General features: G+C 36.3%; 2 protein-coding genes across 2 annotated transcripts in view; one reads left to right on the top strand and one right to left on the bottom strand.

Annotated features, from left to right (window-relative positions):
* Positions 1–2390, top strand: part of LOC124389856 (peroxidasin) — a 56237-nt gene extending 53847 nt beyond the window's left edge. The window contains exon 23 of the mRNA XM_046855396.1: positions 207–2390. Within this exon, the coding sequence (XP_046711352.1) occupies positions 207–341 (135 nt within the window). The 3' untranslated portion in view covers positions 342–2390. The remainder of the gene's footprint in view (positions 1–206) is intronic.
* Positions 2391–13912: 11522 nt separating this feature from the next.
* ccr6b (chemokine (C-C motif) receptor 6b) lies at positions 13913–18485 on the bottom strand. Its single transcript, XM_046855120.1, has 2 exons — positions 18279–18485; positions 13913–15954 (listed from the first exon to the last, which is right to left on the bottom strand). The coding sequence occupies exons 1-2, from the start codon at positions 18305–18307 to the stop codon at positions 14883–14885; spliced, it is 1101 nt and encodes a 366-aa protein (XP_046711076.1). The 5' UTR covers positions 18308–18485; the 3' UTR covers positions 13913–14882.
* Between the last annotated feature and the right edge of the window lie 277 nt (positions 18486–18762).

Here is an 18762-nt window from a genome sequence, read left to right as displayed (position 1 = left end):
TAAAAACAAGCAGTGGATTATTTTAGCTTTACTTGGCTATAGAAAGGGCCAATATAACCCTTTTTTCTCAATAAAAGCATGCAGTGAAGCTAGACGACTAAGATTTGCTGATTACTCCCCCCCCCTTTTTCCGCTTATTTTTTTTATCTACGATCACTTTCTATTTCTTTTTCTCCTCTGATTTTATATTTTTCCTGTGTGTATAGGAGGGCCAGGTGACGTGTTTTGTGGAGAAGTGTCCTCCAGCATCATGTCCAAAGCCTGAGACACCGAAAGGTGTTTGCTGTCCCGTGTGCCTGAAAAAAACATCAAAAAATCAGGCCAAAGAACATCATGTATAACCTCAGGAACACAAAAGCATTTAAAGAAGAGACTTAAGTGATGCAGCCTAATGCATCTACATGCCTCAGTGTGTTTCTTTTTTTTTTAACCCATATCTTCATGGCATGGCATCAGCTACCATGTTGCCACACAATCAACTTTTAAAATAGCAGATAAATCAGTGGATGAACAGATGAATGCCTAGAGGATGCTCTCTTACTCCTTTCTCCATCAGGCCTGATTTAGAGGACCAGAGGCTTTTAAAGACCACCAACTGTGTAGGCCTGACCCTTCCTGCCATCGTGTGCACTGAAAAGAAAGGATTACATTACAAATCAAGCTTGAATTAATCTGTTATTTGTCAGGTAGTCTCTAAAGCGTTCCTTGGTTGAGAGATGGCTAATGGTGCTACTTTCCCAACATTAATTCATAATGTATTGCTTTGTACTTTTTTTAATTTTATTTACGTTTTTACACAGTATGCAAAATGTTGTGCACACTTAGTATGTGCCTTCCAAGGGTGTTCCTGGTTTTTTAACATTTTATAGGAAAAAAATACTAGTGTTACTCCAGCTTTTACTAAACTTTTATGGTGCTTTCTTATCATTTAATGAGTATATAGCTTTACACATGCATTCACCTTTGTATCAACCTCTTGTATATGAAGATAATGTGAATATATTGAAAAATATATTTGTAATTGAAGAAAGTCTACTGATCGCCAAATGTTTCGTTCCAGTAGCAACTGGTTAACATATGGTGCTTTACATGTTTGCTTGATTTTTTTTTTCTTTTTTTTCCTGACACTAAACATTTCACAGGGGCAAAAGAATAGTAGGTAAGGTAAACAGGCTTTTGTACAAGAGAGTCTTACATCTGGACATCACAATGTTAGTTTAGTTAAATACATTTGTCCGCAGACATCTTGTTCACGAGTACTTTTCCATCCTGTTTCGAAAAAGTAGTTTACTGCCAATGAGTCCCTTTTCTGCTGAACAGATTCTTAACAGTGTTGAAGAAAGACATTGCCTCATTAGAGTGCAGCACAGATTTCGTGCTCATGACAGCATTATTTTCTACACGCTTTTTATTTTCTTTACATAGCTCATGCATCGTTCCTTATGGCAGTCTAAGGTTCTGCTCTATTTCACTGTCATTCTTAGGATTTAAAGACCTTTCTCTTTACATTTTTTATAGATGTAGTGGGTTATGTTAGAGTATGAAGACCTGATTACTTAGAACAACATCGCCTGTCCCTCCCCAGCCTCAAAGTAACCTTATATAAGATACTTGTGACTTACAATCTTTGCTAATTTCCTTTTCTCTGTGGCTTGCCTGTGGATATTCAGAACGTTCGCCTGAATGTTTTTCTTCAGAGTTAGCAGAAGGCATGTGAACAGTGCTGATGTCATGTTCGAGAATGTGACACTTTGACCTTAGTTGTGCTCAAATTAAAGCCATATGGAATAGTACAGGCAATGTTTTTATGTGAAACAGAAGAATAATACTGTGGAAGCCATAAAAAAAACTGAGAACCCCAAAAATACTAACAGGCACATTTTAACAGTTCACACTCACAGGGTATGACTTAGTTTCTGATTGTCAAGCATGTGGTATATTTTGGAGGTTAAACTTGTAGTGTTGGGTAATTGTGTTTCTAGTGAACAGCCAAATTTAAGTATTATTTTTTTGTTTATGTTACTATGTATCTGTTTGCTTTCTTTTCTTTGCCTCCCCACAACATGGTTCATCTGTGCTCTCTTTGTCCCCATGCCCCAGACTAATGTCAGTGCTCATTCAACAGTTTTACCCAAGACTCTGACCTCTGCCCAATTGCAATGCAATGCACTGCATGACTGAACAAACTGAACCCAGGGTTCAGAATGATTACCTTATATTTTGTTTTGTATTTCTGCCAAAGATTGTTTGCACTGTATTGTATGCCTCTCAACAAGAATAAAATGAACACATTTGATTTTTTTCTTTTTTTTTTTTTTGGCACTTTCAACTTCCAAGACCAATTCTATATTATATTGTATATCCAATCAAATAAAATGGATAACCTTAAATTGAAAAGTTTTTACATCTATCCACTCTAAACATAAACTAAATTTACCATTAATGTGATTAAGAAATTTGATACGATATTTCTATGGGCGATTGTTTTCCTCTTCGCTGGCATTCTATTTAGCTAAAATCTTAAATTTGGACTTTAGAGAGGAGCAACTATTTTAAAGTCTGTTTCTTTCAGCGTTTATGTGGACACCACAAAACCTTGTGTGAAATTATATGAGCACATATTTTTCAATCTCATTAGAAAAATATTTTTAAATTCCATCTTTTGTAGAATTGAACAATAAAAAGCTGCATATCATAAAAATCCATTACAATGGGGTTCCAAGAAAATGTTTTTAATCTGCATTCGATTTTAAAACTGAATTATTCCTTGGATTTCAATCTTACACATTATGTAAAAAAAAAAGTTAAAGGTCCTATTTTACTTATTGAAGGAAACCACTTTTATAGATACGTTCAGTGTTTCATGTATACTGAGTGAAAGAAATGTGTAGTGTTCTGGGATGTTATAGGATGACCATTTAAAGAAATGTATTGTGTAAAACATGATGTGCTGTTATGTTTCAGAAAAATGATGTCCTGATACAACATCTTTTCCTATAACCACATACAAAAATTGTATGCTTCTTATACCACATCGTTTTTATTTTTGCTATTTAAAGTCAGTTATCTATATACTACATTTTTCATAACAAAGAAAAGTTTACAAGAAAAGATACCACAAAAAACTTTTAAACACTTATTCCTTCACCAGCCTTTCTTTCTCTTTTTTTTTTTTTTACATATCATGTTACAGATAAACCAGGAAGTCGTCCTGAAAACTTGTGGTGGACCTTGTGCTGTGGTGGAAAACTTGCTGTAATAAAGTGTTGATATCATTAAATAAATGTTTCTTTAAAGAGAATGTAATCATATCAACAATTATTATTATTCCTTTTATAATTTGTTTGTTGGAAAGAGTTAATGAGGGCAGGTTGTCATTATACCCTGTCAGGTCACCTTTAAAAAAAAACTTAATTTAAGCATGATGTTTAAGACAAATGTCTGAAATGTGGTGAGAAAAATTTGGAAGGTCACTAGCTGGCTGCAGGATTGTGTTTGCCAGGATTGCCAGAGGTTATAGATTTAAGCAGTTCTACTATTGATTCTGAATGTGTAACAGATGAATGTTAAATATCTCTTAAAGCTTACATTTGGAACTGAAGGTAACAATTTACTTTTTTTTGTTGTTGTTATTGTTGTCATTGTATTTTGCTATTTACTCAATGAAGTGTGTTTCTTTGTCCTGTCAGGATCCCGACCGAATTCAAGGCTGCAGTATTGTCTTACACAAGCAGGTAATGCAGGCAGTTTCCTGTTTTCTGCTGTCAAGGGATTTATAAACATATTCTTTACTGAGGTTTCCTTCTTGTAAATAGGCTACTTATAATATTTGGGCCTTTTACTCTGCGGCGGAATGGAGGAAACTGTCTAGCCACATTCATTCTGTTCGTTATAGTTCGATGTTTTGACTAAACGGAAAACAGACATTTATTGAATACAGAACAATCTCCAACAGCTTATTTGAACGCCACATAAAAGCGTTGTGATCAAAGACAGAAATACATACATGAGGCAGATCAAAAACATTTGTTGACCCTGATCCAGCTGCAGGTTGTTTTCTTTATCTCTTCATATGGATGTCCTATTCAGTAGTGCCCAGACACGTCTGAATCAAGCTCATCATTATACAATATATTTACACTGATTATGCTAAAATACTATGAGCTCAATAAAGCTGTTCTTTAATTAAAATATATTTCAACTGCTTATGAACACTTATTCACTTGTTCCCTCCACACGTCCGAACACTCTGACCCCACCTCTCCTTCAATTGAATTGGTTGAATATTCAAACCAATAATTTCCTTTTATTTTCCTTTCTGCCCTCAGAACTTATTTGGGTAAGTAAAAGTCCCATCTAGTGGTTTGGTAGCTAAGTGGTTATGCTGTCTGGTTACTGATCCGAAGGTCGTGTGTTCAATCTGTAGTATAGCCAGGGTCCCACCCTGAGCTGTACTCCAATTTATGACTAGTAATGGAGTACTATTACAATATTTTTCACACAAGTAGGATTGTCATAAAGTCTTCACACCACAAGTTGTGGTGAATTTTGTTCCAATTAGCCCCAGTCCAGACAGAATTACATGGTGTAGCCATGTTGGTTCATTAGGTCCAATGACTATTTGCTCAGGTGTGGAGTGGTAGCTCGGTATTTAAGGTGTTGGTTTACGGATCAGAAGGTCAGTGATTCAAACCACGATATTGCCAGGGTGCCACCCTGAGCCCGCTGCAGGGTGGCTTGTCAGCAAGTCTTTACCGCACAGGTTGTGGTAAAGTTGGTTCCAATTAGCCAGACAGAATTACATGGTGTTTAAGTATGAAAATGAAGCCATGTTGGTTCATTAGGTCCAGTGACTATTTGCACAAGGGTGGAGTAGTAGCTCAGTGGTTAAGGTGTTGGTTTACATATCAGAAAGCCATGGGTTCAAGTCCTGGCCTTGCTGTTTTTATTTGTCCATTGAATTCTAATGGTTTGTCTAATTTCAGTTTTGTTGTTTTGCAGTAAGATATCAATTCTTTTTCACAAGTAGGATTGTCAGGAAGTCTTTACAGCACAGGTTGTGGTAAAGTTGGTATCAATTAGCCGCAGTCCAGAGAGAATTACATGGTGTTGAAGTATGAAAAGGAAGCCATGTTGGTTCATTAGGTCCAGTGACTACTTGCATAACGGTGAACTGGTAGCTCCGTGGTTAAGGCATTGGTTTACTGATTGAAAATTCATAGGTTCAACCCCTGCTATCGACAGTTTTGGTTGTCCATAAAATTTTGATGGTTTGTCTACTTTCAATTTTGTAGTCTTGCAGTAAGATATCAATACTTTTCCACAAGTAGGATTGTCAGGAAGTCTTTACAGCACAGGTTGTGGTTAAGTTGGTTCCAATTTAGATATGTTAATGTTATACCCACAATGTTGCAGTGCTGTACAAAAAACGGAAAATAAAAGTTATATCCAACTCTGCTAGTTTCACGATTACAACAGGCAACGGAAACCGTGAGTAAAACAAAGTGTTGTTTATTCATTTTTGACAGGTAATACACAACAGAGTAAGAAACGGGAGGGCAGGTAACAAAAGACTTAATTAAGGTGCATTTCAGATGAAGCGTAGCAAGGAGCATAGGCAACTCAGGGGATCGCAGGAGCAGTAGGTAGTCCTAGATCGGATGGCGAGTGACGGGGAAGAGAAACCTTTTAAGGGGGATAGGTAAATGGAAAACAGGTGTAGGTGATTTAGTAGGAGGGAGAGGCTGAGCGAGAGTGTTGAGTGTTGGAGGGAGGTGTGACTGGTAGCTCTCTGACATTACCCCCTCCTCCAGGGGCTTGAGTATGGATTGATGCCCCAACCCATACTCAAGAGGGAACCCATCCTCATTTGGCTTGCACCGAATGTCCATTTATTGCAGATATACGATGTTGCGGGGTACAGTGATGTTGATCAGAAGCAAACTATAGTCCTGAGTCAATGTAGCAGACTGTTGACATTAACTACAGTCCAAATCCATCCTCAAAGCTCCCGTACTTGCTCAGGAATTTCATGGAACCACCCAAGTCGTTGATGAGTAACCGTCCCCAGCTGCACAGAGTGGCCTCCAAATAAAGAGAACACTATCCAGAGGCAGGCCTGGACGAAATGGGAAGATCCGCCGATAGAAGAGGGGTGACAGGAAGAGAAGGATATGGATTATTATGTGTCCATATTGTTGTATGAAAGTTAATGTCACTGTGCAGTTGGGACTTTGGCAAGACTAGAGAAGGTAACTCAAACATGGGGGTCTCTGGGATGATAGACGACCCACCACACCACCATCAACAAAACTGAGTGAAAGTGTGGGAGTGAGGAGATGACAGCATACAAATATCCCAGTTCACCAAACGTTTTGGAGACAAAGTGAGAGAGTCACAAAAGATGGTTTGGACATGTGCAGAGGAGGGACATGGAGTATTTTAAAAGGAGAATGCTTGAGGATGGAGCTGCCAGGAAGGAGGAAAGGAGGAAGACCAAGGAGTAGGTTTATGGTGTGGCAAAGGCAGATGTAGAGGACAGGGGGGTATGGAGACGGGTAATCTGCTGTGGCGACCCCTAATAGGAGTAGCCGAAAGAAGAAGAAGAAGATTTGGATGAATAGCTTCGTAGCTCATTGTCTGGCCTTTAAGAAAGCATTAAGATTGCTTACAACTTCCAGCAAATAAATACAGTGACAGTTTAGAGGTAATTATTTTAGGCCTGACTGTTATCCTCCTGGGCAGGTGAGAGCAAATCATAATTCAACATATGTATACCATGATGCTTAAATACAGGAAATTTGATCTACGGATTAGGCATATGGGAACACCTGTGTAAAGCTCATTTAGTAACATGTATATGCATTTGTAGTCCTTTTTGTACATAAAGTAGACGTTATATAGACTGTGCTTTATGTTACTACACTATGTTGCTCTTCCTTTATACTCACCCATGTAATCATTTTATTCTGATTATTGGAGTTTAGTTTTCTTTAAGTTTTTTATCTTTTTGTCTTTTGCCTAATTCCAAAAATGAATGTGCAGTTACAATCTAACCTAAAATTTTTTCTAATAAAAATACTCTCATTGTCAGGGAACCACCAGCCACGCCTCCCCTCTGCACTCAGCACATTCTCAGCACCTCGTCTTCATACTAATCACCTTCACTTGTCTCCAATCGACACCCTTCCTTTATAAGGCCCCCATTCTCACTCACTCACCGTCCGATCAACGGTTCATTCTGGCAAACATCCCTGGACTACCCATGTTTCGGAGTATACCCGTTTTCCAGTGCATGCTTCTACCTTCCTTCTGTCTCTTTTCCCAAGGCTAATAAACGTCCTGTCTGTATTTTGTTTTCCGACTCTTGATCCTATAACATTTATATGATAGCATGTTTTTTTCCCTAAATTTCTCAATCTTTTAACACAATCTTTGTCTGTCTTTGTTGTGTACATATTGCTTTCTTTCTCAAACCATTTTCTGTTTGGAACTATCGAATAGTATAGGTGTTTTTTAGTAACTTTTAGTTATTGCATTAATTCAATTATTTCTATATTAAAGTGTCAGTGATTTGATTTATGGACACAGACCATGTATAAATAGGGATATTTTTCATGCCTGGCTATTGCTTCACTAGATGTGGAAATACCAGCCATACTTTCCACATATCTAACAAAAACATCCTCTGACATCACCTGAAAAAGCTGTGCCTTTTCGTTTCCACAGAGCCCTCCGAGAGATTGGATTTTACACTTATAAGAGTGGTCAAGTGAGGGCACAAAGGAGTGCCAAGAAGTCATTATTGCTCTTGAAAAGAATCTCTGTATGTTCATCTGAGGAATGACTTACTGGCCTGGGTTTCAGAGCTGAGTGCCAGCCAGCTCAGGCGATGCCAGTAATCATTTGCTTTTTGCCAGACCACTTCATAAGCTGACAGAGATTTAAAAAAGCCTTTGCAAAGAAAGCAGCAACCTCAAAAAACCCAAAAAGAAAACATCCATACACACGTTCATGTGGATGTGGTTAACAGGATGGGCTACTGATCAGACGGTTGTGAGGTAAAATTCCAACACGGCCAAGCTGCCAGGATGAGAAAAATTTTAACACTCACATGTCCAGTGAGTCTTGAAATCATGCCTCAGTGCCAAGTTGCTGTGAATAAAAGCATCAGGCTTAATATTACACTACTTCTACTTAAATCTCATTACTACTCATTATGGCAATATATCACACTCCACCTGTACATTATTGATGGGTTATCAGAATTAGCAGAATTTAATTGTACAATGTAACTGCCAGTTTTTACTGTGCATATAAAAATAAACTCTTTGAATCTTGAATGCTAAAACGTTTCAGCACGTTTCTGTGTGTGCTAGAGGCAATCTGCTCTTCACAGTCTTGTTGTGGAATGTGAACTATTTGCCTTTTTTTTTTTTATTGCCAAGATATTTTTAAGTCTTCCCATATGTTCAAATATGAACAAGCTCTTTTGTGGAGATGAAGAGAGCAGATTAAAAGCTTGATGTTCAGAACCTCACAATCCCAGCAGTGTCCGAGAATCTGTTAGACCTTACATGATATCATATGTGACTCATCACACTGTTTAGACCTTAAATGATATCAAGTACATTAATAAACAAGGCAGAGCAAATAGTATGGGTGTATATTAGTTGGTTGAATGAAAGACCATGTTGTTATCTATTTCCTAAAAACAACTGAGCAGTTTGACATTTGTGCAAAAGAAAAAAGCAATCTCCTGACATGTAAAGCTTCTTGTTCAAGGCTTAGTGTAGTGTTATGCTGCTAAGCTGCACAAATAGGCCATGGTGTTTCTCTTCATTTCTCTGCATATCTTTGCCCTCGGTTCCGTAGGGTTCCTGAATTGCCCTGTTTTCCCCTGGCCATTTGGACCTCCTTCTCAGTGAAACAAGATGTTCATTATCATAGCAGAATGAGGGTGAACTCGGGGGTAAAAAAAAACATCCCAAATTTTCTAGAGCGGCACTAATGTAAATCCCAAAATAGTGCATAGCAATACAACATGCAGATCACAAAGTAAAGGAGTAGAGTAGAAAATAAAAGAAAAGACCAAGGAGTTCATCTTTTTTAGTGTTCGGTGAGAAAATATTAGCAAGTTTATTAGCAAATTACTGTATTATATCATGAACATATACAGAACATTTAGCAGGTCATATATTTTGGTTTGAAATGTATACTTACAACTTTATGGCAACAGTTTGGGGAAGAAGCACATATAGGTGTGACAAAAGCATATAAATGTGTCTTTCAAATAATAAAATTAGCACCTATATAGAGTTTTGTTTTACTTATCATGTGTAACTTTAATTTTCCACACTAAACACTTAATTCATTGATTTCCAATTAAGGACAAACAATGTTTTAGCTTCTATCATTTTACAGCCAAAAGCTAACCCAGTCAGTCACCACAACGCACTCACATAAAGATCACATACTTCACTGTGAAGAGCTAAACACGATCAGGACTACAGGATGAACACTAATTATTGCATTCTAGTGCCCTCTCGTGGTGAATTGCAACTTGTACAGTCGTTTAGGAACAGGAATTGACAGGAAATCCTGAAGTCACCATCTTGTGAAGAAAAAGGGACATTTGCTCTAAAACTTTTATCCAAAGCCATTAAGATAATTGCTTTTGAATATTGCTTAGGAGCCCAACAGTGCTAGCTTGCTATCTTATCTTATTTTATTGTATGTACACGTGCTACACAACCACTGTCAGAGGCACAAAAATTGGGTATGCAGTATATTCAGTACATGGGGTGCCATTGCATGTTGTGTATTTATACTTGTATTTGCACCTTTTTATTTGGGGGAAGGGAAGGTGGGTGCCAACCATGATCTTTCATACCATCAGCAAATGTGTAATTGCCCCCCTGACCATGGTAAATGCATATAACTTACTGCAACAGTGTATTTTGTGTATCAATGAATAACATCTTTCGCAGCAATTCTTTACTTCTAACATTGCTAAAGATTATAACATTTATTGTGATCTTACTTTATAGATATGGAAATATGTTTAAAAATGGAGAGCAGCATATAGAATTTGAGATGATTGATTTTGGTACCGGGTTCATTCAAGCCTTGATTTCATCCTCATGATTGGTTGCTTTTCCTGCACCAGACCTCTCCACCAGCCACTATAAAGTAATGCATTAACTTCCTGGATCCACGGTCCACATTTACTTGTCCTGACAAACAATGTCACACTTTATTAAGGCGAACACAAAATATAAATTATTATACACTACAGGTTGAACAAAAATAACTGGAGTGGTGTTATAACTGCAGCTATTTCTCTGGTGTTTACTTGGTAATCTAAGTAATAATTAAAACGGAATTTATTTATTTATTTATCTAATGTTTGTCATATAGTCTAATACATAGAGACTACATCTAATATTCTAAAACTTCTCTTCAAAATGTACCTCATGCGTGAATTCTTACAATCTCCAGTTGGTGAAGACATCATTATTAATAAATAAGATGCCAGGGATGTCTGATGTATTGCACATAATGTTGTACAGAAACCTCAAATACGATGTATTACACAGGAAAATAATCTTGAATGTTTGTTTTCTTATAATTAATGTGTTATCCTGACCTCAAATGAGGTAACTGGCATCCTGTTTACATGAAAAAAATCTACTTAGAGAATATAAACATGTTTAATCCAGTAAATGTATAAAAAGACAACTTTCTTACAAATGCCATGCCTTTAGCTTGTGTGATACTTGTGCAGTAATTATGAAATGTAATGATAGAAAAATAGCAAATTATTCTTTGTTTGGTTATCATTATGTAATTATCAAGTTGTTTTTAATATCCTACGCCTATATTCTGAGATTCAGGACAGATATAATCTATCTGCTGTTTCATCTCTCGTGTGCCTTTAAACCTGACCTGGTTAATGTTAGTTTAACCTACTCAGCGACTCGAAACTGCAGTTTCAGTCTTTTATCATGCCACCATCATCATCTAGCACCCAGCAACATAGAAAATCTGGCTGTATAAACTTCTTTAACCTTTAATGACCTCTATTACAGAGTTAATTCCTGTATTTCAGGGCTCATCCATAGGCAAAGGTAATCCAGAGCTGAACTATACATAACTACAGGTTTTAATAATAAAAAAAAAAAGTTAATATCCAAAATACTGATTTACTATATAAATATTGGTTTTATATTACATGCTTGCTTTACTTGGTGTTAAACAATCGTACAGCATTGTACTAACCATAAAGTTATTATTGTACCTAGTAGTCAAAAAATAGGCACTGTGTCCTGCTATAATCCCTTCAGGCAGGGTTTATGCTGCTTGTGTGTGACAAAGAAGTGGAAGGCAGGATAGATCATGATATAGTTACCAGGTTAATGTTTTAACAGTAAGTTTAAGGTCTATTTTTTTTCCCACAGCCACTAAGATCATGATTTATAGAAAATAATAAGGATACCTAATGCATTTCCTGTAAGCAAATATGCATACAGTGTGCCTATGAGGTACAGAACAGATTCTATTGTGAGTTATAAGTAGGTGCTAGGGTTAAAGTTAAGGTTAAGATTTTGGACTTTGGGGCAGAGGGTCATAAGTTATCAAGTCAGCAATAAATAGACATTGGTGCAACCCAGATGAGGATGGGTTCCCTCTTGAGTCTGGTTCCTCTCAATGTTTCTTCCTGTGCCATCTCGGGTAGGCCCTTAACCCTCCACTGCTCGCTTGTATAAATAAGATAATTGTTGCTCTGAATACGAGTGTCTGCCAAATGCTGTAAATGTTGAAGTGATTGGAAAAGGAGATTATAGTATGAATAATGTCCATACAGCAGTAACCTTATGTGAAATAGGACGACCTTATTTAATACATAAAAGCTGAGAAACAAATCAGAAAAATAGTGTCTCTCACACTCTCTTTTTATACAGTTGCCAAATAATATATTTAATATATGATATATTTTCAGGTTCTTTTGTGGATTTAGAAATTTGTAGTTTGAAAATGAGAAATGTTGCACTTACCTGCAAGATTTTATTTTTAATACCTTTAATACCAAGAAAGGTACATCTAAAACCGAATGCAGGATATTGTCTGAACAACTGTTTATGTGGTTACTTCAAAAATTCAGACATTTGGATGTAGAACATGTCAAGAGTTTTGAACTGATGACTTAATTTTGTTTAGTCTAGATTACAAACTCTGCTCCTTAGCTCCAGGACCATTGGTTACTTCTCAAACATGCAAAAACTTTTTTTTTAATTTAAATGAATGTGTGTACAAATTGTGTGTGCAATGTGTATCCTGGATCATGAACTGCTGTTTCCTCCAGCATGGATTCCCATCTTTCATGTGTATATGCCCAACTGCAGTACCAGTCCTGGCTGTTTATTAAACCCTGAGCCTGGTTTAATCATCCTGCTGTTTGGCACCTGACACTTTGCATCACTATCAACTCAACGACTTTTTAATAACTCGATTGTTGCAGCATTCAATAAACCCTGCACATGCATTCAAACACTGACTGTGTGCTACATATTTATAGTCCATTGCCCAATTGCATTGCACTTGTAATTTATTTAAAGAATCTTTCTTCAATATTGAATCCATTCAAGAATGTGTTAGCAAAACGTAGGCAACAATACTTGCAAGTTTTCATTAGAAAACATTTTTTTTCAGTATAAAATTAGCAAAAAAGTGAAATAAAAAATAGGAATATATGAACAAGAGCCTACAGTAACTTTCCTATTTCTGTGATCTATAGCAGGTTCAGCAGGTGTAACTTCCTGTTGAGCATGTGACTTCAAATACATGTGGAGGTAACAGTGTTAAGGGGAATGTTGAAGGTCATTTTTAATGTTTCTAACTAATAACTGGTGGAAAATGATGTTTTTAAGTATGATTTTTGAAGCAGTGATATAATAAAATAATAATAATTATTAAAAGCATAGGCAGAAGTGCTGATTTCTACATATGTTTTTGTTTTAAGTTCCTTCTCAGGAAACTGCATTTATGATGTTGGGAAGGAAGCTATGTGTAAATTGTCTTTTAGCATAACCTTACATACATATTAATGAAGGTAATAAGGAAATGACTTCATGTTCATTTGCAACATCCCGTTTGTTTACAGTAAATTCATCTTCACAAACTGGATTTGTGCGCTTCCAGTTAAAAATTTGTTAAACATGTAAATGTACTTTCTAAGGATCTGATGCAGTTACACAAGGCCTCCATTATGTTGGTTTATTAGTTTCTGTAGACTGATGCATGGGTTTAGACTTCCCTGTCTCTCTGAATATTCTCATGTTTACAAAGACTGTTTGTGCACACTGTTCTCAGACAAGGAAGTGTTTTCATGTTTTTCTCCATATGCAAGTTTTCAATATCAGAGCTCTACAGAATTCTGGGTTTTTGGTTTTTTGTATGCCCTGGTGCCTCATCAAACCATTTGACGCAGTCTGAATATCACGTGATATCTTCAGATATCAGGGGTTTTATAAGGTCAGTTATATTATATTATATTCTTATATTCTATGGTAAAATATTTGTTTTCAAATATATACAAAATATAAATTAGACTTAAAAATTATAAATAAACGAAACAACAATACAAGGAGCTGTAGATAAATAGACTTACAGACCATGGAGGGTGTGAATACACAAACATTTCATCTCAAATGCAATAACAGGGTGTATAAGTGTATGATCAATGGTGTGTACTGAAAAGCAAAGCATAAACATAAGTGTAAAACAGGAGGTAAATGCAAATGTTGTTTGGAGTAACAGAACGTTGGTGCTATTTCCTGACTAAAGAATGACCCCTTTATAGAGTATGTTAATGGAGTGCAAATAAAACTTTAAATAATTCATATGCAGCAACTGACACTGCAGATCAGTTTTATTGGAAAAAACAGTTGTAAAATTATACACACATACTATTGTAAGGCCAGACTACTGAATAGTGCTACAGCAAAAACTAGGCTTGTTTAAAATAATATATGGAGTGGTCTAAAAAAAAAAACATAATATGTCAAAAAGCAGCATGTTTTTACTTCGTCTTTTTACCCTAAAAGAGATCTCTTTAGGCAGATATCATGTTGGGTAAGGAGCCAGAATGTATAATGTGGGGAAAAAATGGTCCATCTAAAGATGTTTAAAACCCTTTTTTCAAATGGTTATAGAAATAAATATACATAATACATTATACAAGATAAACTATAATCTAATCTTTCTGTAATCAGCTATTGACAAGCTCATGTGCTACAGTCAAAATGAAATAATTAAAATTCATTTTATTATTATTATTATTTTTTTTTAAGAATTTGGTCTGAGCAAACTTTAAGCCCTACTTCTGTTTAAAACCATTTTAACTTTTGAAGGGTTTTCCCAATGTGACCACATATGTACAGTATACACACACACACACACACACACACACTATGTACAAAAACTGTATTGTTTCAGTATGATGTCTTCTTCTTTGTAGATTGGCTACACAGTACTGAGACATGAAGTGTTCGAATGTGGGGGGAGGCTTTTAACAGAAAAAACAACCCTAAACTGTAAACTGCAACAGAATAGGATTACTGTAACAAAATAAGCACACTTTTAAAAACTCATTCAAAAGAGATCATATTCGTAGACCAGGAATCCAGTGTCCATTTTGGTTCAGTCCTGTGTTTCACTGAACTCCAGCATTAAATGGATATGATTATATACATGTATTAAAATCACTTTGACTCAAAGGATTGAATTCCAGATGATCTTAACATGTCAGTATGACTTCTTTATACTCACCAAGTCAAAGCAATAATGCAGGTTTATTTGCTCAAATAATAAAATGAGGCATGTCACATTGTAAATGAGGAGGGATTTTCAGGATTTTCTTTTGCGTCTGCGAAAGACTTGTGTGCAGATATGTACAGTTCTGAAGTTTGCCGAGATGACGGTCTGGAGGAGAAGTACTTCTTTCCTAAGCACCACAAATCCTCAATGATCTTGCAGAAATGGTTCCTGAACTTAATTCCAATGAAGGCATAAAGGATGGGATTGAGGCAGCAGTGGAGATACGCTAAGCTTCTGGTCACAGACAAAGCCAGGTGGATTTTTTGTTCTGCAGTGCAGTCTCTCTCTTTGAACAGTCGAATGGTGTGGATCAGGAGCATGATGTTATAGGGCAAATTGCAGAGAATAAACACCAGAACAACAGCCAGAACCACACGCAGAGCCTTGTTCCTCTGGTAATTTTTTGCTCTGAGTAGAGTGTAAATGACACTGCAGTAGCAGAAGCACATCACCAGTAGAGGTACAAAGAAGCCCATAGAGACCTGCATGCTCGGCAGGACAATTTTCATCAGTTGCGCTGTGCCATTTGTCTCAAAATCCAATATACACTCAGTCTCTATCTTATCATTATTCATGTCTTCACCTAGTCTGGAGTACATGAATGTTGGCACCGATAATATGATAGCAAATAGCCATATTATTGTACAGATGAGGCGGCTATACGTCTGGGCTCTGGAGCGAATTCCGAATGAACGCCTGGCTTTAACGATGGCCACGTAGCGGTCTCCGCTGATGCAGGCCAGCAGGAGCAAACTGCTGTACAAGTTAATGCTGTAGCTTCCTTGTAGTACCTTACAAGCCCAGGTACCCATGCTCCAGTTATACTGCTCGTTATATATGATCAGAGGCAAGGCAAGAACAAACATGAGATCTGCTATAGCCACGTTTACTAGATAGATATCTGTCATGGTCTTGGCTTTTTTATAAAATGCATATGTGACAAGAACCAGAACATTGCCCAGTAGTCCCAATGCACAAATAAAAGAGTAAATGTGGTATGTCACCAAATGTTCATGCATGTTTTTTAGTTCACACAATTCATCTAGTTCATATTCATAATCCTCCACTGTAGAAAACCTGCAGAGAAAAGAGATAGAGTGCAACAGTTACCAAATGATTTGATGCAATTTAGTTTGTTATGCTTTTTTAGTGTGAAATAAAATTACATTAAACCGATTTATTGAATCAGATGTCTGTATTCGTATTCATGAGCGGGCGTGGCCGAAACTTGTAGTGTTTTTTAAATAGAATGAAACCCTACAACTATGAAGCAAAAGCAAATATATCAACATGGCCTGCATGCTCTGTTAAAGCAGGCCAAAAATCCAAACGTGAAATTATATATATATATATATATATATATATATATATATATATATATATATATATATATATACATACACACAGCTTTACATTTACAATGAGCCTTTTTCAATACTGAATGAATTGCTATTGTTTCATGACCTGCTGGCATCAGGGATCAGAAAACTACAAACTTATCTAGAAGCATGATAAGACATGTAAAAAGGTGTCTAAACCTGCTTTTTATTTCTTACTGTGTATCGGTGACATCAGAGATACAATGTAACACAGGCTTGTTTCTGTATATACCAAACATCTTGGTGCTTTGTAATAAAAAATGTGTTTTGATAAGCCATTGAGGTGTTTGTAAAGCACACACAGGCTTGGCAGTTTACAAATGTGTGTTTTATATTTACATAGATCAGCCATTAGGGTTGCACAAGCCAGTGCACCCTTAGTGCCGGTCCCAAACCCGGATAAATGGGGAGGGTTGCGTTAGGAAGGGCATCCAGTGTAAAAACATGTGCCAAATCGAACATGTGGATCACGAATATGGATGATCCACTGTGGCGACTCCTAATGGGAGAAGCCGAAAGAAAGTTTATATGTACACTGGGTATACGTGATCAAGTAATTTGCATATGATTGTGTTGGTCTCTACAAAAAATGATGTAAGCTGAATACAGAGACATCATTCATGTGCTTTTGTAGTTAAATTAAGTAGTGAAAGTTGTGGAATTTTATATTTAGAATCAACCTTCAAAATGTGGAAAAACCAAGCAATAATAAACTATATGATAATAATATACAATAAGAATACACAATATGAAAGGTTGTCAGCATGCAATTGTCTAGACTTTTGTATGTTGTAATTTTACCAATTGCATCCCTAGAACTAAGAAGTCTAAACCTGTTCTAGCATGATAATGCCCCCATGCACATGTAGACATGGTTTATCGAGACTGGAGTGGAACAACTTGAGAGTCCTGCACAGATCTTTGCTACCAAACACCTTTGAAATGACCTGAAATGCTGACCCAGGACCTCACTAATGCTCCTGTTACTGAATGGGTACAAAACCAAAACTACTCAACAAACTCTACTGGTAAACTTTCTCAGAGAGTTATTGTAAAACGTGTCAAACAGATTAGCACTGAGAAATGTATCATCTTTGCAATGTCATAGCTTCGTAATATATTGGTTTAAATGAAAATACACATATTACACATTTTCATCATCTTTTTTATATAATACAACATAGTAGATAAACTAAATGATGACTTTTAATCAGGAATTGCTGGAACCATGACTGTCATGACTGAGCTCTGTGTTTTCTGAGAAATGTACACTCCAAGTACTGTATATATTTTCTTTGCTATCATATTATATACACTATAATAGAAAGATTTTAATGTTTTACTATTTTAAAACTGTCAAAATAGTGTCTTTTGATCAGGACTTTAAATAAAACAGCTACCAACCATGTCTTTAGTATTTATTTTTTTAATTTCTTTAAATATTTTTGTTTTATTTGGTTGGTAAATATGCTTTCATGCCTGCACCTGAGAAAAGAATGCTATGAAAACATGGTAAGTAGTTCCCTTCACATTGATGAAAGGAATGAAGAGGTGATGACAAATTGTGCATAGCGGAAAACGGGCTATAGATGGTTTTTGTATGCACCTGATAGTATGTTATGTACAGTTGGTACAGCTAGATAGTTTTGTATAAAAAGTATGTTATGAATATTTTATCATACTCAAAGAAAATACATGTACATCAAGGCATCCAGTCGCACAGTTTGTGCCCTGGTAATGCCTGGGGTATAAATTGTATAACATAAAAAAATGGACAGGTTTTTTCCCTTCAGTTCAATGTTAGAAATACTTTTATACTTTTTGTCTTATCTATACTCTAACAGCTATTTTGTTGTTATATTTATATTACTGTTAAACTCATTTACCAGTATCTGTAATGTAGTAATCCAGCCGCATCAGTTTGTCTAAAAGAGCATTGTTCTGGAAAGACATGCATCTAGTAAATTTACAGAGGATTTTAAACAAACAATAAATAAATAAATAAATAAGGAGGTACTGTACCATTCTGGGGTTGAAGTATGTTCCTCCATTGCCTGTTCCAAAAGAGCAGTGCTTTGGATCCAACTGATTTCCCTAAGCTGTGTTTCTGACACTGCTGTAGTTGTGTTAGGTCAGAGATGACTATATGTTGAAATAGCCCAAAGCAGTTTTCTTCTGTGTTTTTGTAACACAACACATCCGCAACAGCTTGCCTTTTTCCCCTTACCTGTGCAGATAAAGTCCTGTGGAGCCACCCACAATGTACCACCCTTTTTTGCAATCAGGTTTTCAAATGCAACTTTGATGTCAGAAGTGGGTTCTTTCCTACACATTTTATGTAACTGGGACAGACTGTATCTTATTGTCTACGTTTCTGTACAGGAGATGCACAGCAGAGATAAAAAAGAAACTAAGGTCAGTATTTCGAGGCAGAGTTCAACATAACAAACAACATAGCAACCAAATGCAGAAAATCCCCTAGAAAGGAAAAATGTTTTGCAGTTGA

Source organism: Silurus meridionalis, chromosome 8 (genome assembly GCF_014805685.1).
Source record: "Silurus meridionalis isolate SWU-2019-XX chromosome 8, ASM1480568v1, whole genome shotgun sequence".
In the NCBI taxonomy this organism is placed as follows: domain Eukaryota; kingdom Metazoa; phylum Chordata; class Actinopteri; order Siluriformes; family Siluridae; genus Silurus; species Silurus meridionalis.
Note: the sequence above shows the minus strand (reverse complement) of the source record. Positions and strands in the feature narration are given on the sequence as shown.

Coding starts and splice junctions, on each gene's coding strand:
- ccr6b (XM_046855120.1), bottom strand. CDS start 18,307: ATGGAGGAACATACTTCAACCCCAGAATG. Junction 15,955..18,278: donor CATACTTCAACCCCAGAATG/GTACAGTACCTC, acceptor TTTTCTCTGCAG/GTTTTCTACAGTGGAGGATT.